General features: G+C 38.5%; 1 protein-coding gene across 5 annotated transcripts in view; it reads left to right on the forward strand.

Moving 5' to 3' along the window:
• Positions 1 to 18,045, forward strand: part of RP2 (RP2 activator of ARL3 GTPase) — a 95,434-nt gene extending 77,389 nt beyond the window's left edge. For 2 of the 5 annotated variants that reach the window (XM_017664169.3, XM_017664173.3), the window contains exon 5: positions 44 to 2,477. In XM_017664169.3, coding sequence (XP_017519658.1) covers positions 44 to 127 — 84 coding nt within the window. In that variant the 3' untranslated portion in view covers positions 128 to 2,477. Of the gene's footprint in view, positions 1 to 43; positions 2,478 to 2,825; positions 2,933 to 17,499 lie in introns of those variants that run through there. The other 3 variants (XR_001853642.3, XM_017664170.3, XM_017664171.3) reach the window with 3 other exon arrangements.
• Positions 18,046 to 27,043: the final 8,998 nt, after the last annotated feature.

Consider the following 27,043-nt stretch of genomic DNA (forward strand, 5'->3'; position numbering starts at 1 on the left):
GATTACTAGTATTTATTTTTTGTTTTTTTTATATTTAAAATAGATGTTCGTATCAGAAAGCAAGGAGACAGCATCTGGAGATGTAGACAGCTTCTACAACTTTGTTGATATACAGATGGGGATATGAAATCAGTGTGGAACAAAGGCCTTGGGATTAAGCTCTTTTTAATTTGTATGGTAGCAATGGTTTTTACTAATGCTAAAATTGTTCAAATTTATGTTTTAATAAATTGTTGAATACTGCAACATTTGCTTGAGGTTCAAAAATAGTTCATTTTAAATTAAGTAGTTTCAATCAGCTTAAAAACTATTTATCCCACCTCAATAAACTTGCAGTTTTTCTCTGCATATGATACTATTATTAGAAAATAGAAGTGACTAATGGTTATTTTAATCCTAATTTAACATTCTTTCAAATCTCTAATAATTTAAACCTTCCTCAGTGCTCCATGATACTTGCTTGAGAATATATTCCATTGCTTATTTTTTAAAATATAGATGGATTTACTAGTTAATTAATTAGAATGAACCTTTGCATATTTTTTCATGTGTACATATCCAGTTAAATAATTGCTTCCCAGTTGCATAGCATGGCAAATGAGACTTTGTACACAGAGTTGACACATTTTGTAAATTGAATTTTTTAAATTAATAGGTATTTGATAAGCAGTTTTGCAAGTGACTCTACTAACTGATGTTGGTATAGCTGTTTAAAGACTATTTTGTGAGTAGTATGATTATTTGAATAAATTCCTCACTGTTTAGTTTTTGAATACAACTGCTAGATGACTCTTCTGCATCCTGGTAAGAAAGGCATATGCAACACTAAAATGAAAGAAGCACAATCACTGCAGTTTTCAAAGAAGTGATGACTGTTTTATCAGCTCTGTAGGCTATTAGGAGAATTAGAACAAAACCTTGTGACATTTAGCTAAGAAATACTTAGGCATGGTGATAAGCTATGCAGATTATTAGAAAGTTAGATAAGTTTGATTTTCATTAGACATGCCACTGATATCAAGTAATGCGCAAGTATGATAAAATTATTTTGTTTGCTTTAAAGCATTAGTTTCCAAATCAATCTGACCATAATAGTTTACCAGGAGGCAGGGGAAAGCTACTTGTTTAAAACTCCACTCTCAGACCCAATCCCCAGATGCACTGATTCAGTCTCCAAGGGAAACTGTGTTTTAAGGGATTTGTTGTAACTAACGAATGAATTCAGAAGATGCTGGTAGGTTGATCTTGCGAGAAGGGACTGAACATGCCAAACCTCCAGCAAGATATTCAGAAACAACACATTCTTCCTTTTATAGTGTTCTGGTGCTTTCCTGGTGAGGGCAGGTTCTCACCTATAAATAGACTTTGAGGGAGCCATGAGCACAGGTAGCAATCACATGCAACAGCTAATAGGAAATTTTAATAGGTCTGCTTTTAAAAGGAACCTTAAATCAAATTCTATTTTGGTAAAACTAAGGCTGAAAATAGCCACTTATAAAAATTCATCTTGTGATTGTTAATAAAAATGTATTTTCATGTTTACTGTTTTTGGCTATTTTCAGATTAATTATAACAACTACATTGAAAATATGTGGTATTGTTCAGAAATAATACATTATAAGACTGTTCATATTAAATTACTAAGTAATCTTGACCACCTACCCTGTGCCTGGCCTTGTGCTAACCATTAGCATTAGATCATTTCAGCCTTCTTTATAACAGCTGTCTGTATTACATAAGTCAATCTCTCCTTTAAATCAAGTCCATTTCATAAGATGCAAATAAAACTGGTGACAGGTTTAATATAATTTTGATCATAATCTACAAATGAGCTTTGCAAGCAATGGTTAGAGGGCATTAATTTTTCCCATAGGTAAGCTAAATTAAGCATGGTCCTTCTGATTATGATCACATTATTAAACCCTATTATTCACATTTAAAATAATCACAATATTTTTTGGTTTTCAGAAATGTAATACAATGTTTTGCAAAGCTCTAAATTGAAATCTTTATGGTATTTTAGCAAAAACTCAGGAATGTAACATGTGAGGGATGTAAATTTAAAAATTTCCACTGATGTTAGTATCTATTAACCAGAGCTTAAAATTTTATATTCTTCAGTTAGATCAGAGCTTTTACCTATGCTTAGTTTGTCTTTAAGGACAGTCATTTGGCTTCTGAATGCTTGAAAAGATTTTAAATAAGTAGTGCTATGGTTGTTTCTATAATTCTAAACTTTGATAGAAATTATAGTATACTACATTTTGTTGCTGAATAGCTTTTGAATTCATGAAAAATTATTAGCAGTGAAAAACTAGTAATTTTATTAAGTTACACATGTTTAAACATACTAGCTCATTTCTCTTGTGTTAATAGTACTGCTGTTTTCGCTTCTGTATATTCACATCTAGCTTTTGTATGTAATTTATCTAGTGTTTATAAAATGTGATTTGTAATAAATGTTGTTAAAATGAAAATGGCTTAACACTAATTTTTGAAGAGCACTTCTATAACATACATTTACTCATATCTGTGACAAAATTTGACTGACACAAATTTCATAATGATAAAAAATAAAATGGTCTAATCTCTGTCTTATGTTAATGAGAAATGTGTGTGTGTGTGTGTGTGTATGTGTACAAAGTACACTGGAGAAATGCAAAGAGGTAGAAAACCTATTTTAATCTAAAGAATTTCAAATATAATGGAAAATGTATCTTGTTAAAAAATACTTTTTATTATGATTGAATACTTACTAAGATTAGGCATCTTTCTCTTCCATATTTAAGAAAATAATGAATTGTTTGTGATATGCTTTTTTTCAGGTTTACACAAATGGACATTACTTCTTAATTACTACCAAATTGCCAGCCTTTTACCCAACTTCTCCCTCTCCTAGCCCATAAATCAGAAGTACTGAAACCGCAGATTGGTTAGTTTTTTTAATTATATTTATTATCATTATTTCAATGTATAAAGAATACATTTGTATTTAGATTTAGAGCATTGGGGGGAAAAAACAAAGACAGTAGCAAAAATAACTTTCCATTTATTGGGTAATTCTTTCTATGCAGAGTTTAAAATTTTTCTCATTTAAGAAGGACTTATTTAACTCTGTTCTCTACAGAAAGAAAATATACTGTAATTAGGGTAGGTAACTCCTTCAAAATTCGTTGTAGAAAACACTTTATTCTTTAAATGTAACACTAAAAAAGCCAAACTTCATTTGAATTTTAATAATGAAAACTTTTTTTGTGAAAACAGAGTCATTTACTGTTGACTTGTTTTTCCTTTCTGGTAGATAGAGTGTTGTTGCAACAGTCAGGCCTACTCAGGTGAGAAGGCAACAAGCCTTTCTACTACTTCATCTCTCTCCGCTGACATTTTGACCTTAGTGCCAAACCTCCAGCAAGATATTCAGAAACAACACATTCTTCCTTTTATAGTGTTCTGGTGCTTTCCTGGTGAGGGCAGGTTCTCACCTATAAATAGACTTTGAGGGAGCCATGAGCACAGGTAGCAAAGAGTTCCAGCATTTTCACATTCTCACCTGGGCTCTGATCCTCTCTGTGGGGCCTGCCTTCACCATTTCAGTTTAATGTGGTCCACTTGTAATTGGACTGATGAAAATTAGCTTGCAAGTGGTGTGACAAGTAATTAACTGATGCTTGTAAAGTGCCTTGAAAATAAAGGTACTTTATGAATATTAAGTATTATTGTGCCAAGCAAAGTGAGTATGGTGTTCTTTTAAGGTAGAGCAGTTGTGTAGCCATATACCCACCTACAAATAGGCAGCTGAACAAGAGAAAACAAGTATGAGAGGCTGTTTTCTTATTGATTGATGGACTTCCATTTGTCAAATGTACATCAGTTTTTTAGGCACATTAATAAAACCTAACTTCTAAACAGATCATATATTAAGTGATTTAAAATTTTATCTCATTAGAGTCCTCCAGTTTTAGGACTTTGAAGGGTCTGGACATTTTTTTTTTTTTTTTTTTTTTTTTTTTTTTGAGAGGGCATCTCTCATATTTATTGATCAAATGGTTGTTAACAACAATAAAATTCAGTATAGGGGGGTCAATGCTCAATGTACAATCATTAATCCATCTCAAGCCTAATTCTCGTCAGTCTCCAATCTTCTGAAGCATAACGAACAAGTTCTTACATGGTGAACGAATTCTTACAGAGTGAATAAATTCTTACATGGTGAACAGTACAAGGGCAGTCATCACAGAAACTTTCGGTTTTGATCATGCAATATGACCTATAAACCATCAGGTCAAATATGAATATTCATTTGATTTTTGTACTTGATTTATATGTTGATCCCACATTTCTCCTATTATTATTATTATTTTTATTTTTAATAAAATGCTGAAGTGGTAGGTAGATGCAAGATAAAGGTAGAAAACATAGTTTAGTGCTGTAAGAAGGCAAATGTAGATGATCAGATGATCAGGTGTGTGCCTATGGACTAAGTATTAATCCAGGCTAGACAAGGGCAGCAAGACATCCACGGATGCAGAAGATTTCTCTCAAAGCAGGGGGGGTGAGGTTCTGAGCCTCACCTCTGTTGATCCCCAAATTCTCACCTGATGGCCCCCCTGCGACTGTGCCTGTCTTAGGTTGTTCCTCCCTTGAGGAATCTTACCCGTCTCTGGCTAACCAGTCATCTTCCGGGGCCATACAGGGAAATGTAAAGTTGGTAAGTGAGAGAGAAGCCATATTGTTTGCAAAGGTTAGCTTTTTACTTCTTTGCAGATTTATGCCCTGTGGCTTCTATGCCCAGCACTTGTCTCGAGGTATCTTTACCACCTGGAGGAATTATGATACTCGGTAAATTCGATATGAGGCACGAATTCTATTTAAAGTTTGTAATTAGGAAGGAAGAAGAAAAGCTATAGATGTAGCATATGAAGGAAACTTGGGAGGATTGATTATTTCTTTGACATATCTTCTTGTATAGTACCTTAAGTATGTATAGGTTTTAAACTACTAACTAATTTGCACACACATATTGACATAATAGGAATACGGTGACATAAACAAAGCAAATCTATAATTACCAGCCATCTCCAGTGAAGCCAAGAAAACCATTTAGGCTCCCTAGGCATTTGTGAAAATTTATCTATGATATGATGGATATTTTCCAACTGTACTTGAACCATCAGACAAATTAAAGCAGCCCATTTCTGGGATCTGTTCACATCCCATATGTTCTTTTAACCATAGATAGTCTATAGTCATGAGATTTTGGGGTGCTACAACTTGCACCCCTCCCAACTCCTGGTTGAGTTCCAACAGTACAGATCCAGTCAAATTCGTTGTCTCACTGTATGCACATGCCAGCCTAGACATCTCCCTCCTCCTTCTTATGGCAAGTCCAGGAGATGGTGGGCTGGATGCAGCCACAACCGCAGCATCGTCCGGATCCCTGTGGAGCCTTTTTGATGATCATCCCCCGGCACGAGTCCTCCAGAGAGTGCTGATGCCGGAAGCTCCTCCTCATATCGTATCTTAGTTCATTTTCTGGGTATCCAAGCTAGGCCTTGATCTTCTGCGTAGAAACAAACAGACCCTTTGCCCACATTTTGACATGCCCTCTATACCACTGTGCAGAACTCATTGGAGGTCAGCACACAGTAACTGCTTTTTTTTTTTTTTTTTTAATTAAGAGAAAGGAATATTATCAGAAAAGAGTACCTCCATAGCTGATCATCTGACACCCTTTAAGTGATCAACATTAAGGATATTTAAAGCATGCGTTGATCTTTGATTTACCAATAGTTTTATCCTGTTAAGGAGTAATCCCCCTTTTCTTTCTTTCTTTCTTTTTTTTTTTTTAAATTTTTAATCTACACTTACCTGAAGAATACTATGTTTACTATGCTCTCCCCTATATCAGGTCCCCCCTAACAACCACATTACGGTTACTGTCCATCAGCTTAGCAAAATGTTGTAGAGTCACTACTTGTCCTCTCTGTGTTGTGCAGCCCACCCTCCCCTTTCTCCCTCCCCCCCATGCATGCTAATCTTAATACCCCCCTTCTTCTTCCCCCCCCTTATCCCTCCCTGCCCACCCATCCTCCCCAGTTCCTTTCCCTTTGGTACCTGTTAGTCCATTTTTGGGTTCTGTAATTCTGCTGCTGTTTTGTTCCTTCAGTTTTTCCTTTGTTCCTATACTCCTCAGATGAGTGAAATCATTTGGTATTTCTCTTTCTCCGCTTGGCTTATTTCACTGAGCATAATACTCTCCAGCTCCATCCATGTTGCTGCAAATGGTTGGATTTTTCCACTTCTTATGGCTGAGTAGTATTCCATTGTGTATATGTACCACATCTTCTTTATCCATTCATCTACAGATGGACATTTAGGTTGCTTCCAATTCTTGGCTATTGTAAATAGTGCTGCGATAAACATAGGAGTGCATCTGTCTTTCTCAAACTTGATTGCTGCGTTCTTAGGGTAAATTCCTAGGAGTGGAATTCCTGGGTCAAATGGTAGGTCTGTTTTGAGCATTTTGATGCACCTCCATACTGCTTTCCACAATGGTTGAACTAATTTACATTCCCACCAGCAGTGTAGGAGGGTTCCCCTTTCTCCACAGCCTCGCCAACATTTGTTGTTGTTTGTCTTTTGGATGGCAGCTATCCTTACTGGTGTGAGGTGATACCTCATTGTAGTTTTAATTTGCATTTCTCTGATAATTAGCGATGTGGAGCATCTTTTCATGTGTCTCTTGGCCATCTGTATTTCTTTTTTGGAGAACTGTCTGTTCAGTTCCTCTGCCCATTTTTTAATTGGGTTATTTGTTTTTTGTTTGTTGAGGCGTGTGAGCTCTTTATATATTCTGGACGTCAAGCCTTTATCAGATCTGTCATTTTCAAATATATTCTCCCATACTGTAGGGTTCCTTTTTGTTCTATTGATGGTGTCTTTCGCTGTACAGAAGCTTTTCAGCTTAATGTAGTCCCACTTGCTCATTTTTGCTGTTGTTTTCCTTGCCCGGGGAGATATGTTCAAGAAGAGATCACTCATGTTTATGTCTAAGAGGTTTTTGCCTATGTTTTTTTCCAAGAGTTTAATGGTTTCGTGACTTACATTCAGGTCTTTGATCCATTTTGAGTTTACCTTTGTATATGGGGTTAGACAATGGTCCAGTTTCATTCTCCTACATGTAGCTGTCCAGTTTTGCCAGCACCATCTGTTGAAGAGACTGTCATTTTGCCATTGTATGTCCATGGCTCCTTTATCAAATATTAATTGACCATATATGTTTGGGTTAATTTCTGGGGTCTCTAATCTGTTCCACTGGTCTGTGGCTCTGTTCTTGTGCCAGTACCAAATTGTCTTGATTACTATGGCTTTGTAGTAGAGCTTGAAGTTGGGGAGTGAGATCCCCCCTACTTGATTCTTCTTTTTCAGGATTGCTTTGGCTATTCGGGGTCTTTGGTGTTTCCATATGAATTTTTGAATTATTTGTTCCAATTCATTGAAGAATGTTGCTGGTAATTTGAGAGGGATTGCATCAAATTTGTATATTGCTTTCGGCAGGATGGCCATTTTGACGATATTAATTCTTCCTAGCCATGAGCATGGGATGAGTTTCCATTTATTAGTGTCCCCTTTAATTTCTCTTAAGAGTGACTTGTAGTTTTCAGAGTATAAGTCTTTCACTTCCTTGGTTAGGTTTATTCCTAGGTATTTTATTCTTTTTGATGCAATGGTGAATGGAATTGTTTTCCTGATTTCTCTTTCTATTGATTCGTTGTTAGTGTATAGGAAAGCTACAGATTTCTGTGTGTTGATTTTGTATCCTGCAACTTTGCTGTATTCCGATATCAGTTCTAGTAGTTTTGGAGTGGAGTCTTTAGGGTTTTTTATGTACAGTATCATATCATCTGCAAATAGTGACAGTTTAACTTCTTCTTTACCAATCTGGATTCCTTGTATTTCTTTGTTTTGTCTGATTGCCGTGGCTAGGACCTCCAGTACTATGTTAAATAACAGTGGGGAGAGTGGGCATCCCTGTCTGGTTCCCGATCTCAGTGGAAATGCTTTCAGCTTCTCGCTGTTCAGTATAATGCTGGCTGTGGGTTTATCATATATGGCCTTTATTATGTTGAGGTACTTGCCCTCTATTCCCATTTTGCTGAGAGTTTTTATCATGAATGGATGTTGAATTTTGTCAAATGCTTTTTCAGCATCTATGGAGATGATCATGTGGTTTTTGTCTTTCTTTTTGTTGATGTGGTGGATGATGTTGATGGATTTTCGAATGTTGTACCATCCTTGCATCCCTGGGATGAACCCCACTTGGTCATGGTGTATGATCCTTTTGATATACTGTTGAATTCTGTTTGCTAATATTTTATTGAGTATTTTTGCATCTACGTTCATCAGGGATATTGGTCTGTAATTTTCTTTTTTGGTGGGGTCTTTGCCTGGTTTTGGTATTAGGGTGATGTTGGCTTCATAGAATGAGTTTGGGAGTATTCCCTCTTCTTCTATTTTGTGGAACACTTTAAGGAGAATGGGTATTATGTCTTCTCTGTGTGTCTGATAAAATTCCGAGGTAAATCCGTCCGGCCCCGGGGTTTTGTTCTTGGGTAGTTTTTTGATTACTGTTTCAATTTCTTTGCTTGTAATTGGTTTGTTTAACTTTTGTGTTTCTTCCTTGGTCAGTCTTGGGAGGTTGTATTTTTCTAGGAAGTTGTCCATTTCTTCTAGGTTTTCCAGCTTGTTGGCATATAGGTTTTCATAGTAGTCTTTAATAATTCTTTGTATTTCTGTGGAGTCTGTCGTGATTTTTCCATTCTCATTTCTGATTATGTTGATTTGTGTTGACTCTCTTTTTCTCTTAATAAGTTGGGCTAGAGGCTTATCTATTTTGTTTATTTTCTCAAAGAACCAGCTCTTGGTTTCGTTGATTTTTGCTATTGTTTTATTCTTCTCAATTTTGTTTATTTCTTCTCTGATCTTTATTATGTCCCTCCTTCTGCTGACTTTAGGCCTCATTTGTTCTTCTTTTTCCAGTTTTAATAATTGTGATGTTAGACTATTCATTTGGGATTGTTCTTCCTTCTTCAAGTGTGCCTGGATTGCTATATACTTTCCTCTTAAGACTGCTTTCGCTGCATCCCACAGAAGTTGGGGCTTAGTGTTGTTGTTGTCATTTGTTTCTATATATTCCTTGATCTCTATTTTGATTTGTTCATTGATCCATTGATTATTTAGTAGCATGTTGTTAAGCCTCCATGTGTTTGTGAGCCTTTTTGTTTTCTTTGTAGAATTTATTTCTACTTTCATACCTTTGTGGTCTGAAAAATTGGTTGGTAGAATTTCAATATTGTGGAATTTACTGAGGCTCTTTTTGTGAGCTAGTATGTGGTCTATTCTGGAGAATGTTCCATGTGCACTTGAGAAGAATGTATATCCTGTTGCTTTTGGATGTAAAGTTCTATAGATGTCTATTAGGTCCATCTGTTCTAGTGTGTTGTTCAGTGCCTGTGTGTCTTTACTTATTTTCTGCCCGGTGGATCTATCCTTTGGGGTGAGTGGTGTGTTGAAGTCTCCTACAATGAATGCATTGCAGTCTATTTCCCTCTTTAGTTCTGTTAGTATTTGCTTCACATATGCTGGTGCTCCTGTATTGGGTGCATATATATTTAGAATGGTTATATCCTCTTGTTGGACTAAGCCCTTTATCATTATGTAGTGGCCTTCTTTATCTCTTGTTACTTTCTTTGTTTTGAAGTCTATTTTGTCTGATATTAGTACTGCAACCCCTGCTTTCTTCTCACTGTTGTTTGCCTGAAATATGTTTTTCCATCCCTTGACTTTTAGTCTATGCTTATCTTTGGGTTTAAGGTGAGTTTCTTGTAAGCAGCATATAGATGGGTCTTGCTTTTTTATCCATTCTATTACTCTATGTCTTTTGATTGGTGCATTAAGTCCATTTACATTTAGGGTGACTATTGAAAGATATGTACTTATTGCCATTGCAGGCTTTAGATTCGTGGTTACCAAAGGTTCAAGGTTAGCTTCTTTAGTATCTTACTGCCTAACTTAGCTCGCTTATTGAGCTGTTATATACACTGTCTGGAGAGTCTTTTCTTCTCTCCCTTCTTATTCCTCCTCCTCCCTTCTTCATATGTTGTGTGTTTTGTTCTGTGCTCTTTTTAGGGGTGCTCCCATCTAGAGCAGTCCCTGTAGGATGCCCTGTAGAGGTGGTTTGTGGGAAGCAAATTCCCTCAGCTTTTGCTTGTCTGGGAATTGTTTGATCCCACCATCATATTTAAATGATAGTCGTGCTGGATACAGTATCCTTGGTTCAAGGCCCTTCTGTTTCATTGCATTAAGTATATCATGCCATTCTCTTCTGGCCTGTAGGGTTTCTGTTGAGAAGTCTGATGTTAGCCTGATTGGTTTTCCTTTATAGGTGACCTTTTTCTCTCTAGCTGCCTTTAAAACTCTTTCCTTGTCCTTGATCCTTGCCATTTTAATTATTATGTGTCTTGGTGTTGTCCTCCTTGGATCCTTTCTGTTGGGGGTTCTGTATAATTCCATGGTCTGTTCGATTATTTCCTCCCCCAGTTTGGGGAAGTTTTCAGCAATTATTTCTTCAAAGACACTTTCTATCCCTTTTCCTCTTTCTTCCTCTTCTGGTATCCCTATAATACGAATGTTTTTCCTTTTGTATTGGTCACATATTTCTCTTAGTGTTGTTTCATTCCTGGAGATCCTTTTATCCCTCTCTATGTCAGCTTCTATACGTTCCTGTTCTCTGGCTTCTATTCCTTCAATGGCCTCTTGCATCTTATCCATTCTGCTTATAAATCCTTCCAGGGATTGTTTCACTTCTGTGATCTCTTTCCTGACATCTGTGATCTCCTTCCGGACTTCATCCCACTGCTCTTGCATTTTTCTCTGCATCTCATCCCACTGCTCTTGCATTTTTCTCTGCATCTCATCCCATTGCTCTTGCATTTTTTTCTGCATCTCTGTCAGCATGTTCATGATTTTTATTTTGAATTCTTTTTCAGGAGGACTAGTTAGGTCTGTGTCCTTCTCAGGTGTTGTCTCTGTGATCTTTGTCTGCCTGTAGTTTTGCCTTTTCATGGTGATAGAGATAGTCTGCAGAGCTGGTACAAGTGACCGCTGGAAGAGCTTCCCTTCTTGTTGGTTTGTAGCCTTTTCCTGGGAGAATAGCGACCTCTAGTGGCTTGTGCTGGGCAGCTGTGCGCAGACAGGGCTTCTGCTTCCTGCCCAGTTGCTTTGGGGTTTATCTCCACTGTTGCTGTGGGCTTGGCCTGGCTGGGGCTGTTCCTCCAAAATGGTGGAGCCCCGTTAGAGGGGGAGCAGCCAGGAGACTATTTATCTCCGTAAGGGGCCCCTGTGCTCCCTGCTGCCCAGGGGGTTAGAGTGCCCAGAGATCCCCAGATTCCCTGCTTCTGGTCTAAGTGACCTGTCCTGCCCCTTTAAGATTTCCAAAAAGCACTCTCCAAACCAAAACAACAACAGCAACAATGAGAGAGGGAACAGAAAGGAAAAAAAAAAGAAAAAACACGCGATTTTTTTTTTTTTTTTCCTCAGGTGCCGGTCCCAGGCACCCGCGCACTGGTCCTGCTGCCCTGTCTCCCTAGCACCAGGGTCCCTGTCCTTTCAAGGCTTCCAAAAAGCACCCACCCACCGGTCCCGCAGGGAAGGAACGCTCAATATTCTTGGTCCTCAGGCACTGGTCCCACGCACCCGCTCACCAGTCCCGCCACCCTGCCTCCCTAGCACCGGAGTCCCTGTCCCTTCAAGGCTTCCAAAAAGCACTTGGCAAAAAGAGAGAAAAAAAAAGGGGAAAAACGCGCGATTTCTTCCGTCCTCAGGTGCTGGTCTCAGGCACCCACCCACCAGTCCCACAGGGAAAAATGCGGGATATTCTTTGTCCTCAGGTGCCGGTCCCAGGCACCCGCTCACCAGTCCCGCCGCCCTGCCTCCCTAGCACCGGGGTCCCTGTCCCTTTTAGGCTTCCAAAAAGCACTCGCAGAAAAGAGAAAAAAAAAAGGGGAAAAACGCGCGATTTCCTCTGTCCTCAAGTGCCGGTCTCAGGCACCCGCCCACCGGTCCCGCAGGGAAAAACGGGGGATATTCTTTGTCCTCAGACGCCGGTCCCAGCCACCCGCTCACCAGTCCCGCCACCGTGCCTCCCTAGCACTGGGGTCCCCGTCCCTTCAAGGCTTCCAAAAAGCGCTTGCCAAAAAGAGAAAAAAAAAAAAAGGGGAAAAACGCGCGACCTCCTCCGTCCTCAGACACCGGTCTCAGGCACCCGCCCCCAGGTCTCGCAGGGAGAAACGCGGGATATTCTTTGTCCTCCGGCGCCGTTCCCAGGCACCTCCTCACCGGTCCCGCCACCCTGCCTCCCCAGCAACGGGGGCCCGTCCCTCTAAGGCTTCCAAAAAGCGCTCGCAAAAAAAAAAAAACTGCTCCGGTTTCTCTCCACCCGCCGGGAGCCGGGGGGAGGGGCGCTCGGGTCCCGCCGGGCTGGGGCTTGTATCTTACCCCCTTCACAAGGCGCTGGGTTCTTGCAGGTGTGGATGTGGTCTGGATGTTGTCCTGTGTCCTGTGGTCTCTATTTTAGGAAGATTTTTCTTTGTTATATTTTCATAGCTCTATGTGTTTTTGGGAGGAGATTTCCACTGCTCTACTCACGCCGCCATCTTGGCTCCCCCTGGACATTTTTTAATGCCTCATTTTACAGATGAGACAGTTGAGGGACAGAAAGTTTAGATGGCCTGTGCAACTCACACCAGGATCACTGAATTACAATGTAGGCCTCTTGACTTTGCCCCTGTGGTCATGAGGAGAATGAGACAGCTCATCAATGTTCTCCTATATGAAGCCTTTACTACCACTCTCAGAAAGGTGTGTTCCTTCCTTGGTCCTCTCACTGTACTCTGTGTAGATTTTCAAGTACCTGCAACACTTTGTTCTACTTCTTTATCCATGTCTCCCTTGTCACTGGCAACATCAGCATCACCCAGAGCTTTTTAGAATCTCAGGCCTCACTCCAGATCTGTTGAATGAACTTTTACATTTCACTAGGTGTGCATGGAATTCATATGTACATTAAAGTTTGAGAAGCTCTGTCCTAGACCATTAGTTCCTCAAGTGCAAGAATCAAGGCTTAGAAATCTTTGTCCTCCTAGAGAGTAGTTTAGGGTCTGATAATGTGATCTGTTATTTAATAAATGTTTGTGGTTGAATGACACAATCCAGGCTTCATTCTACTCTCCTTGACTGGCTTTGGAATAATAAATATTCTACAATATTTTCCCCCTGGTTTGTGTTGAAATAGTAACCATGGTCTCTGCCCGAGAGGCTCCTGGGAGTTGAAGAACACCTGTGGTATTCACTGGAAACAGATAAGAGCATAGCAGTTTCTGACACACATTTTCTTCTGATGTGTTTTCATATTCAAGTTTGTTTTATTCTATTAGGGAACATGTTGCATAAAGTCAGAGTGGTGATTTGTTGATGCTGGAGCTGAATTAAAATGAAAAAACACCTACTTGCTGTAAGCTTGTAGAGAAGGTTAGTAATTCAGTCCCTCTCAGATCTCTTACCCTCCCTCCTTATCTCTTGACATCTTCTCCAGTCTGGTGTTCAGGGATGAGCTTAGCCTCCATTGATAAAACATGTACAGGATTGTCCAGTGAAGTGTTCAGTGTTGCTCCAAATTTGGGAGGGAATATGGTGGTGACAGTGGCTTTTCTTTTCTGGAACAAAGGCTTAATTGTAAATCAAAAATGTGAAAGAAAAGCAAAATCCTAAATGTATACTCTACCTTTATTTTACTTTAAATTATTTTTCTTTCTGTTCCTTCAGTATAAATATATTAGTGTCCTCATACAAGACTGAATTGTAATTTCTTATTCAGAGTGTTTCTTTGCATTTAGTCAGTGGTAGCCATAGACAAACTTCAGGTGGCAAGTGATCACTTTCTTACTGTTTTAAAGGTAACGTAACAGAAAAAAGAAATGCGTAATGTGCTTAGGTTCAAAGAGTCAGATGTTTCTGACTGGAACCAGGGCTCAGCTTCTTGAAATAAAATAGAAATGCTGACCTTTACACATCTTGTATTGTATTACAACTCCTTTGGTGTTAATGTGTACTTATAAAGCAACTAAATGATCGAAGGCTATGGCAATTGTTAGGGCAGCATTTGAAGCCTATGTGGCATTCTTCATACTGAATCTGATAACAGTATGTATAGAAGCTGTCCTGATTATTTGTATATTTGCCAAGTATAGGGAAAAATGTAAGCCACAGGACATGGAAGTTGCTCAGAGTTAGAGTGCCCTTCCTTCACCCTTATGAAATTCATTTCTCTAAGCAAATTCTTTGAAACTGTGGTGAATAAAAACACATAACATCAGATCTGCCCTCTTAAATGTTAAATGAGTGCATTTTTATGGGAAAAGCTTCCCACTTAATTCCTCCCACTTAATTATATGGGAAGAGGTACCTCCCACCTCATCTGAGGGGGCAGAATCATTTTGTTTAGTTGGGTTTGTGTTTTGAAATGCTGTTGGAGCAGCTACTTATTATGTCAGGCTCTGTGTTAAGCACTTCCCATGTAATACCTCATTTAAGCAGCTACTTATTGTATCTCAGGTCTCTGTTAAGCACTTTACATATGAAATCTCATTTGATCTTCTCAGCAACCCTAGGAGTTACTACTGCTATCCCTATTTTTTCTGATTGAGATAACTGAAGCTCAGAGAGGTTAGCTAACTTGACTGTGGTCAAACATGCTAAGTGCAGAGTCTGGACAAAAGCCAGTGACACTAGTTCCATGCTCTTAACCATTGCACTATACTGCTCAGCAATAACAGTAAAAATAACAGCAACTGTTTACGGAGCACCTGCTATGATAGCCAGGCACTGTGTTAAGTATCTTGCATACTTTAAGCCATTAAACCTTCACATCAAATGTATGAAGACTGTATTATTGGTCCCACTTTGCCTGATGAAGAAATTGAAAGTTAGGCCTAGGACCTCATTTGTTTAGGGTCACATGTTTGAGATTGGTAAGTGGGGATCTACTGAAGGATGAGATCATTATGGTTCAGGATGTGTTTGGCCAGGATAGACCAGAAGCTGAATCCTACCCTGATTAGCTGGTTCCTGGAGATCTCCGAGGGAAATCTATGCCCAGAGTATTAAAACAAAACCAAGTGAACCTTTTATATTAGCTGGGGCTTTGGCCTCAGACTCCAGTGTCCCACTGCAAGGAGTGAGGCTGGCCAATCTGGAAGACTTGATTGCAGGTGTGGGTGAGTAGCCCTGAGCTTCCCTTCCCCTAAAGAGCAGGATTACTGTAGCAGGTTAAGTGGTAGGGCTGGAGTTTACAACAATGTCTTGTCTCTTAACCACTATTCCAGAGGAAGGGACATATCAAAAATTACTTGTAGGTATTCTTCAAAATACATATGATGCTCCAGACAGTTGGAAAGCCTACTCATGGTGACTGTACAAAGCATTAAAGGTGAAAGAAAAAATGTCAAAGATGAGTAGAAAACCAGCATTCAAATAGCATGAAGTTAGAAACAACAGTAAAATACAAAGATCTGTTTGTACTGTTAAGGAGGAATGTTACTTTTTGGTTGCAAAACCAAGGTCAAGAAGAGTGTACCCACTACGCTACTTATGTATAAGAAAAGGGGTCCCCTATACAGAATTTTGTTGTTAACAACCATTTGATCAATAAATATGAGAGATGCCCTCTCAAAAAAAAAAAAAAGAAAGAAAAGGGAAGATAGTACGTGTGTGTTATGCTTAATTTTGCATAAAGGACAACGAAGAAACCAATACAAGTTACCTGTAGGAGGCAAGAGGAAACAGGAATGGGGTCAGAAGTAGGAAGGAAATTCAAATGTGCACCCTTTTACAGTTTTGATTTTCGAACTTTGTAAATACATTATCTGTTTTTAAATAAAAGTTGGGGGTAAAGAAGCTGAGCACAAAAAGAACTTGGAGAAAGTTATCAATGCCAACAGTAATCTCAGGAGCACTCAGAAATGAAAACTTGTTTCTGCTCATGTCTTCTTCCTTGTTCTTCTATGTATATAATAATACTGTTTTTCTTCTCGTTTCCCTAGTTGTAAAAAATTAATAAATATTAATTTTTTAAAAGTTGGGGGTAAGAAAGTAAAAAGGTGGTGGTAGAGAAAAAGAAAAAGAATGAAAATCATGGGAATACTTTTCTGAAAACTAATTGGGTGATTTTTTTTTTAAACTTGGGATAGAATTCAGGAAAAGCAAAACAGTTGATGCCCAGAGATGGCTGGCAAGAAATGACCTTTGACTTGCTAGCACAGACTAGACCTGGGTCCAGATAGAAAGATGTTTCCTGAGTAACTGATCTTGTTGAGGAACAACTCAATTAAGGAATAAGAATGCAGTACCTATCAAGTCAGTGGCACATCTTTTGTTGCTGTTCATGTGTATTACTCCTCCTTTTCTCCTCCTAAGAATGTTATCAGTGTCAATACTCCTTATGCTTCAGAAGAGCACTGTGAAATTTTCTTGTCAAGATCCATAGGCTGGTTTTATACACTTTGTCCCTGTGGCATTTCTTACTGATCATCATTCCCTTGATCTCTTAAATTTCTGCCACTTTGGTTCATGCATTAATGAATGCAGTTCCCCACCATCCATGAATTCACTGAGCACTGCTTCGTGGGCCAGACACTATGCTAGACTCCATTTTTCCTGCTTCCTTGAGACTAAGTCTCTTCAGTCAGTTCCTCATTTATTTTTTTCTCTGCCCTTCCTTTCTCCTCTTACACCTCAGTTGTCATGGCACAAGGTTCAGTCTGGAGTTCTCTGCTTTTATCTCTCTGTTTTTTCCTTTAGGCACATGAACCCTTCTCACACTTCAGCTGGCACCAGTGAGCACAGCCGTTCATCTGCCTGCCATTCCTCAGTTATCACCTCTACCAAAGACATTTGCTCAAATAGTTAAAGAATTGTTCTCATCTTGCCATGTACTAAACAGAACTCATCACATTCCTCCTTCCTGTCCTGAGCCCTCTTTTCTGTTGATGATACACAATTACCTCAGTTACACCATTGACATTGTGGGGTCATCTTAGAAATTTCTTTTCTTCACCGTCACTAGGCAGCTCTTAAACAGCCCTGTTGTTGAAGTGTTCCACTTCTCCATCCTTTCCTTTTCATGCTCATCCTGGCCCCACAGTTACTAAGTGACCTCCTCACTGGGACCCCTACCTGAGATCTCTGCTTGCTTCCTCCCAGACATCCCCTCCATTGCCTGGCAAAAGGACCTAGTAGAGCATAGCCTCTGTGGGTGGTTTCGTTATCATTAGACTCATATCTTGTGACACTTTCTATTTTGGAACTCTTAAATAATTTCATTCTCTCCCAAGCTAGATTGTCAGCTTTTTGAGTAATACAAATGACAAGACCTTTGTTTTCAAGTCTAGGACCACTTTCTTAAAGAAGAAAAACACCACCAAAAACTGAGCAGCAACTATATGCCAGGTGCTTTCACAAAATAAACCTTGGTATAGCCCACAGTGACTATCAGAGGATGTTGAGGTAAGTCAACAGATACTTATGTGTTTGAGGAACTTCCACTCTAGCCCTTTGATCTCCTGACTATTGAATAGGGCATGATTGATGAAAACTGGTCTTTGCTTATTATGTTTCTCTCCATGCCTTGGAATCCCCTGACCACTCTCCCACTTTTTCCTACTCCCTTGCCCCAAAGCTTCAAATTCTACCCTTCCTTTAGGACTGGCCCGTGTTCCTCATCATTTGGACTGGTCATGTCAGAATTGGCAAGAACAACAAGCATGGATTTGAGAACCATCAGACCTGGATTTGATTTACATTCTACTACGTGCCACTCATGTAGGCCTCTGCAGGCTGTGTTATGGCTTTAGTTTTCTCATCTGTAAAATGAAAATTATGCCTGCTTTGCAGTTTTTTTGAATATTCAGTGAAATAAAGTCAGTGAAAGTACTAGCGCCTCAGTGTTACTTCCTCTCAGTCACATAAAACCTTGCTGTATCTATCACCTTTCTTGTTTCTTATTTTTCCAAAATGACACAAAACTCACTGTGGACAGACACCAAGACTTCTGTACCTGCCCCCTGTTGGTCTCAGGCAACCAAAAACTGGCTGAGGCAAATAAATGCCTGTTGGATGAGTACAAATATGAACATGTTTGAAGGGGCTCTAGTGCTCTAACAGGTGCCACTCAATCAGTAACTCTTACTGAATACCTATGAGTATCGAACCTATGAGTGGAACCCTGTAGGATGGGGGTAGGGGGATAGAAGGAATTGTCATCAGGGTACCCAAAAAGAAAAAGAAGAAGATGTTGTATCTCACATAACACAGAGTTGGCAACACGCGCTGGCAAGATGGCTCTCCTACCTCTGAGTATTGTGACTGCATTCTGGTGGAAAGAATGGAGAAGGTTAATTGCAAAAGGCCAGCAAACTCTGTTTGTTTTCATCGGGAAAACAGTAACTCCCCGGAAGTCTCCTTCAGTAGACTTCGATTTCTATCTCATTTGCCAGGCCTGGATCACATGGTCATCCTACCTTCTGGGGATTCTGCGGAGATGAGTATTCTTACCAGGCACATTGTCTCCTTGAAAAACTAAGGTCCTAACAATAAAGATGAAAAGAAGGATATGGGGTAAGCAACTACCAGTATTTGACCCATGAAGCTTACAATATGTTAAGAATATACCATAAATAGATGGGAAGGGAAGAGCTTAAGAACATTTCCAAAAGTAACCTAAAAGTTTCTTCACAGGGATAAAGAATGGGATGAGATCATTTGGATAAGGTCTTCCAGAGAAGCAAGAAACTCCCAAGAAATTTCTAAAGAACTTCAGGAACACAATTATTGCTGTTTTTATTAAAACAAACTGGTTCTTGTATCCTGTTAGACATGCAGGATTTATGGATGGACCAGGACACAGCATGGAAGAGTTTTCATAGGTTTCTGTCTGTCCCATGTGGTTGTAGTGCTTCTATCTTCAGAAAGCTGAATACAGAGACTTCTAAGAAATCAGATGGTGGTTCCCAAGAGAAACCACTCTCTCTTAAGCCACACACACAGTGCAAGTTACTTCTAATATGGGAAATGATGGTTAGGTTCTAAAGTTGAGCATTCTCTGGAATCAGACACTGTCTTAATCCCTTTTGAAATTTCTGATTTAGAAAAATCCAATCTAAAGAGAAAATACCAAGTTCAGGGAAAATTAATATTTTTTCTTAAGTGTATATAGTAAAGACTGTGGTTATATCATCAGTATACCACCACAAAACAGAATCATTAGGATAGATACATATATATTAAGAATTTTACTGCCATGAATTGGATTAGGTGATTGTGGAGGCTGGCTAGGCAAGTCCAAAATCTGAAATCTGTAGAGCAGCGTATCAAGAAGGATAGGCTGAAACTCTAAGGTTCAAGCTGATGCTGCCATCCACAGGTGGAATTTCTTCTTCAGGGAAGCCCCAGTTTTGCTCTTAAGGCCTTCAACTGATTGAATCAGGCCCACCCAGATTATCTAGGATCATCTTTCTTACTTAAAGTCAACTGATTATAGACTTCAATCACATCTACAAAACACCCCCACTTAGATTAGTGTTTTGATTGAATAACTGGGGACTATAGCCTAGTCATGTTGACACATAAAACTGACTATTATACCAATGGTTGGTGTGTCATTTTGTTTTTAATCTCCATCAGTGAACACTTTGTTCTTTGTGAAAATAAGTCACAAGCCCAGACAAGCTTCCAAGAAGGGAGAGAGTCAATATTTTCAATCTGTGGCATCAACATTAGTACATGTTTGGTCTATGAAGGTCATTAACCATCTGGTAAAAGGAAGCTTCATTGATTATAACTCATCCATTGTGTGTATATGATTGCCTTTTTCCACTAAACTGCTTTCAGTTTATTGGTAAGAAAATTAGTTCTCCAATTCAACTGAAGCTAAACCCCTAAGAAAAAAAGAAGTATTTCAAGGAACAGGTGTGTATTTCTTCATTTGTAAATCATTTCCTCATGCCACAAATGTTTAAAGAGTACTGGGTAGGGTAGTTGGCTATTTCCACTCTCCCTTGGGATAAAAATGGTTGATGCTTTAAATACTGAAACTTGCACAAGAGTAGAAAGCATTTTGTTTTGAAGCGTACCTACTGTCTATTAATGATGAGGGGAAAGTCATTTTCTCTCTGTGCTTTGGTTTACTTACCTGTAAAATGGGAATAATAATTATTATCTAAAGGGCTTGGGGAAGATTAGACAAGAAAATAGAAGTTCAGTATTTGGAATAATATAATAGATATTCCACAAATTTTGATTTTCTGCCTCCCACAAATACAGCCTTCACAGATGAAGTCTTGTGAATTACAAGTTCTCTCCAGTTTTTTTGCAGATTATCTCTATTTGATAGCATTATTTTGGATATCAGTATATGGAAAAGAATCAAATGGGGTTGCCAGTGCTCATGAAGTTATTACACTGACTATATTCTCTCACTGTAGTTTCCTTTGTATTTATTAATGTGTGCATGAAAGACCATTTTTACATGTCATCATCTCAACCATGAGTACAGATAAACTTGCCATGTGTTTACAATTGTTTTTTTCTTTGAAAAAATCAGCAACCTTCCAAATTTTATCTGAAAATGTTCCTGTGAATCATATTGGTGAAGTTCTGAACAAATGTTAGGTGTCACCAGATTTCACAAGTTTGAACTAATTTTTGACTGAGGGAAAATGGTGCATACCTTACATTCTTTTCCATATCAGACTATCTCATGTGGCTTGGCAGATACACAGGTTGCTTTGTTTTATTATTGTTAATTACACAAATAATACCATTTTATTTTCCCTAAAAAAAATTGGAGATAAATTAAATCCTCTTTGATCCCTACTCCCCATTGGTACCATTATCAATTTGGTCTGTATTCCTTCATATTATTTGTCTATGGATTTACATAGATATTGTAGTGCACAGACAGATGAACCTATGTAAAAAGTAGCTATTTTACTTGTGTAAGGAAAATGGTACCCATTATTGATTTTTATCATGCAAAATGTGGTGTGATGGAGAAGTGAGAGATTGGAGAGAAAAGAGAAAGAAGAGAGGTCTTGCCAAGAGTAATAATATAATTCTCTACATTTCTTTGGCCTTTTCGCATTTGGTCCCTGTAGCCCACTTCTGGCAAGGTACACCACCATAGAATCTACACAACAGCACAAGCAATTTGAAGATCTTGCATCCAGTCTCCTCAATGGGTGACCCAACAAAGACAGACGCACAGTCTCCTCTGCCTTCTGAAAGTATCTGTCCACTTATGTGGAAGCATCATCAGTTTCATTTTCCAAACAAAAAAGAAAACCAGTTTGGGCTTTAAAGTGCAAACTGAAGTCAACATGATTCCCACCTACAAATTCTTTCTGTTTTCCAACAGAAACAAAAATCTCTTTGTTAGTCATTTCATCAATGTCTTTTAAAATATGAGGTAACTTGGGGCTCCAGACAAGATGGTCTAAACCTATTTCTCCTTGCTCCTCCCTGCTACGTATAACTAAAATCATCAGAAATAATACAAAAGTCCGCCATAAGGAGACGTGGTGGAAAGAGAAATGTAGCTGGCTGGAGACCTCAGGACTTGAGAAAACAGGACAGGGCAGTGAGCTTCCCGGTTTTTCAATATCCCACACTGGGTGCTGGAGAAGCATGCAACCTAGAATCTCCCATCAGAGCAGACAAAAACACAAGCAAACAAAGCCAACAAAACCAAATTAAAATCTGTTCTTTCTGGTCAAAGGACCCAGGAAAGGAGAGAAAACCTGTCCAGTAAGAGAAAAAAACCTTTTTGACAACAGCCGCCCTACCCCAGCTATAGGTGTCAGTAGAGATGCGGTATGGACTATGGACTTTGGTCCCCTATTCAGTAGCCTCAGGTGGCTTGGGGGGATGCCTTCCTTTCCCTCTGGGCAGGCAGCCTGGGGATGCACTTTCCTCCCCCACGGGCAGCAGCAGTGGAGGGTGAGCTGGAGCCACAGCTTCACCACGCAGCCAAGGAAGGCGTCGTCTGCCCACACAGGTGGCATCAGCGGACCCCAGCAAGGACTACACACCTCCGCACTGCAGGCCTGGCGTCACACCATTCCCCAGTGGAGACACAGATGGTCTAGGGAGGCACAGGATCTCATGACTCCCACAAGTGGCAGGCGCTTAGGGAGGCACTTTCCTTTCCCTCCACTGGGGTCTGCTGAGGGCTCGTGGGGGAGTTTGGACATCTGCCACTCCCCTCACAGTTGGTAACAGCAGAGCATCTAGAGAAATGCTCCCTGTCGCCAGTGTTGCCATGTCAGTAGAGACAGAGTGAGGAGTCTGGACTTTCACCCTTGTCTACCAGTGGCAGCTGATGCCCCTCACCCTCCTAATTAGGGAGTGAAGGAAGGATCTCAGAGAGAAGGGAGCCAGAGAAAGGGGTTCTTTAAATCTGCATAGGAGCCCTGGAAAGGCACCTGACTCACCCAAAGGTAAAACTAACTCAACATGCCTGAAGGTCTGAGAACTGAGCTACAGTGTAGAATATCACCTAAGTTTTCAAGGTGGCTTCAAGTAGCACACAAAGCAGAGCACTGCAAGTGTTCTAAAAACTAAATTGTGTTTATTGCAGCACTATTTACAATAGCCAAGAAATGGAAGCAACGTAAGTGTCCACCAGTAGATGAATGGATAAAGAAGATGTGGTACATATACACAATGGAATATTATTCAGCCGTAAGAAGAAAACAAATCCTACCATTTGCAACAACATGGATGGAGCTAGAGGGTATTATGCTCAGTGAAATAAGCCAAGGGGAGAAAGACAAGTACCAAATGATTTCACTCCTCTGTAGAGCATAAGAACAAAGCAAAAACTGAAGGAACAAAACAGCAGCAGACTCACAGAACCCAAGAATGGACTAACAGTTACCAAAGGGAAAGGAACTGAGGAGGATGGGTGGGAAGGGAGGAAGAAGAGGAATAAGGGGCATTACGATTAGCACACATAACATGGGGCGGGGGGGGCACGGGGAAGGCAGTATAGCACAGAGAAGACAAGTAGTGACTCTATAGCATCTTACTACCCTGATGGATAGTGACTGTAATGGGGTATGTGGTGGGGACTTGATAATGGGAGGAATCTGGTAACCACAGTGTTGCTCATGTGATTGTATATTAATGATACCAAAAAAAACACTAAATTGTCACTCGGACCACAGCCCACAGATGTAGGCCAGAACCTATACACTAAACCTAAACAAGGTAACGGCCTGCTAAAATAGATTAAAGTGGGATTCAGAGTCTCCTAACATCCAAAATCTCCAGGAAGAGAGTGGAAAAGTGCTCATCATAACCAGAACTAGTAAAATCACAACTTGAATGGGAAAGGACAATTAACAGACATACCACTGAGATGAATCAGATGTTGGGATTCATTTACAAGGACTTAAGTGCTGCCATCGTAAAAAATGCTTCAGTGAGCTATTACAAATTCACCTGAAACAAACAGAGAAAAATATAAAATTTCAGCAAAGAAATACAAGTTACAAAAAAGAAAAACAAATTACAGAAGTAAAAAATACAATAATCAAAATTAAAAACTCACTGGAGGTACTAAATAGTAGTGTGAGGAAGACAAAGGATAGAATCAGTGAACTTTAAAGCAGAACAATAGACTTTCTCCAATCTGAAGGAAAGAGAAAAAATAGCTGAGGGAAAAATAGCTCAGAGTCTCAGGGATCTGTCAGACAATAACAAATGTGCTAATATTCATATCATTGAAATCCATGAAGGAAAGGAGAAAGTGGGACTGAAAATTAATTCAAAGAAATAATGGCTGAAAATGTCCCAAATTTGGCAAAAGACATAAACCTACAGATTCAAGAAGCCCAGTGAAACTCAAACAATAAAACCCAAAAATATCTATACCAAGACACAGCATAAGTGACTTCTGAAAACTAAAGATAAAGAAAAAAATCTTCAAAGCAGCTAGAGAGAAAAAATATATTACCTATAAAAGAACACTTGATTCTGATGGTAGCAAATTTCTCATCTGAAATCATAAAGACTGGAAGGAAGTGGTGTATTTTCAACTGATGAAAGAAAATACTTGGCAACTCTGAATTACGTGTTCAGCAAAAATGTCCTTCAGAAATGAAGGGAAAATAAAGACATTCTCAGATGACAGAAAATTTACAAAATTTTCACTAGCAGACTTAACCTTAATGAATGGCTAAAGGAAGTTCTCCAAACAGAACAGAAATAACAGAAGGAGGCTTAGGACTTCAGAAAGGAAGGAAAACAATGAAATGTATAAAAATAAGTATAAATAAACGATCCTTTCCCTCATGAATTTTTTTCAATCATGATGGATTGATGAAGCAAAAATTATAATATCATCTGATATTGGGTTCAATGTAATAGATAAGATCATTACATTTAAAAACTAAGAGGTAAAGAGACTTAAATGAAAATAAGGTTTCTACATTTTACTAAGGGGGTAAAATTTTGATAACAGTAGACTGTGACAAGCTATGTATTTTAATACCTAAAGCAAACATTAAGAAAACTGTACAAAGTACTCAAAAACACTATGTAAGTCAAAATAGAATTCTAAAGAATATTCAAGTAACTCATAATAATGCAAGAAAAGAAAAACAAGGGAATGAGAAATAGAGGGAATAAACAGAAAGCAAATAATTAAACATTAGACTTCAGCCTGAAGATATCAATAACTATGTTAAAGATAAATAAACTAAATACACAAATTAAAAATACAGAGATTCATAGAGTAATTTTAAAAAATAACCCAACTATATGCTGTCTACTACATCAAACATAACAACATAGGTGGGTAGAAAATGAAAGGATGGAAAAAAGATATACTGCTCAAACATTAATTTATATAAGCAGGAGCAGCTATATTAGTATCAGATAGACTTCAGAGCAAACAAAATTACCAGGGACAAAGATGAATATTACATAATGATAAAAGGGTTCATCTACCAAAAAGACATAGTAATACAAAATGTGTGTGCAGAAAACAATAGAACTTCAAAATACATGAAGCAAAATCTGATAGCGCTGAGCAGACAGACAAATTCACAATTATAATTGGAAGCTTCAATACCCCCTCTCAGCAATAGAACTACTAGGCATAAAATCAGCAAGATTATACAACTCAACAATACTGTAAGGCAACAGGAGCTAATTGGTAGGACCCTCTAACCAACAATACCATATAACTCACATTCTTTTCAAATACCCATAGAACATTCCCCAAGATAGCTCACATTCTAAGTCACAAAACAAACTTCAACAAATGTAAAAGAACTGAAATCATACAGAGTATTTTCTTTGACCGTAATGGAATCAAACTAGAAGTTAATAACAAAGTCAACAGGAGAATCTCCAAACACTTGGAAACCGAACAACACATGTCTCATTAATCCATAGGTTGAAAAATAAATCTCAAGGGAAATTTTATGAAGTACAATGAACTGAATGAAAATGAAAAAATACAACATATTAAAACTCGTGGAATGTAGCTACAACAGTTCTGACATGGGAATTGAGAATGTTAAATGCTTATATTATAAAAGAAGAAAGGTCTAAATCAATCGTAAGCTCCCACCTCAAAGGACTAGAAAGAGAAGAGCAAAATAAAATGGACTGAAAATATGCATAAAGAATGCAATAAAAAAGGTAAGAGCAGGAAACAATGAAATTGGAAAGGAAATAGGAAAACAAAAAGCTCTTTCTCTGGAAAGATCAATAAAATTGATAAGCCTATAGCAAGATTGACTAAGATAAAGAGAGAAGACACAAAGCACAAATATCACAAATGAGACAGAAGAATCATACTACACATCCTGCAGCCACTGAAAGGAAAACAAAGTTCTCAACCTAGTACCCACATTCTTTAAAAGAAAGATGCTATGTGAATTTTTGTCCACAGTAAATATATAGTCCATCCATGAACAAAATGTTCATAAAATCTGTCACTATTTGGAAAAGAAACTTGAAAATTATTAAATTTATTTGACATTAGGGACCCCCCCCCCACACACACACACAAAAAAGCACTACCAATCTATCTATCAATCCCACTTCTAGTGGGATTATTTCCAAAGCAAACAAAATTATCATCTCAAAGACAGATTTGCACTCCTATGTTTACTGCAGTATTATTCCCAATAGCCAAAGTATGGAAACAACATACGTGCCTGTCAATAGATGAATGGCTCAAGTAAATGTGACATATACATACAATGGAATATCTTTCATCCTTAAAAAAGAAGGAAATTCTGTCATTTGTGACAACATGAATAAACCTGGAGGGCATTATACTAAGTGAAACAAACCAGACAGAGGACAAATACTGCATGGTATCACTTGTATGTGGAATCTAAAAAATAAAAAATAAATAAAAGAAGTCAAACTCATAGAAACAGAGAGTGGAATAGTGGTTACCAGTGACTGGGGGATGGGGGAAATAGAATTTGATAAAAGTGTAGAAATGTTCAGCTATAAAATGAGTAAGGTTTGAGTATCTGATATATACCATGGTGAATATATATAGCTGACAGCCTGTATTGTATAACTGAAATTTACTAAGAGAGTAGAACTAAAATATTCTCACAAATTCTCTTAAATATGACACAAAAGCAGGGGTAAATGTTAGGTGACTGATGTGTTAAAAAAAATAGGAATACTGTGTAAAACCCTATGCAACAACTTAGAAAAAATTAACCAGTTCCTTGAAAGCCAAAAACAACAAATATTGAACTTATAATTTGAATAGTCCAATAACTATTAAAGAAATCACATTGGTAATTTAAAACATCTTGAAAAAAGAAAGCTTCAGGTCTGCATGATTTCAACTGGAGAATTCTACCCAAAATTTAAATAATTAACACCAATTTTA

This window comes from Manis javanica, chromosome X (genome assembly GCF_040802235.1).
Source record: "Manis javanica isolate MJ-LG chromosome X, MJ_LKY, whole genome shotgun sequence".
In the NCBI taxonomy this organism is placed as follows: Eukaryota; Metazoa; Chordata; class Mammalia; order Pholidota; family Manidae; genus Manis; species Manis javanica.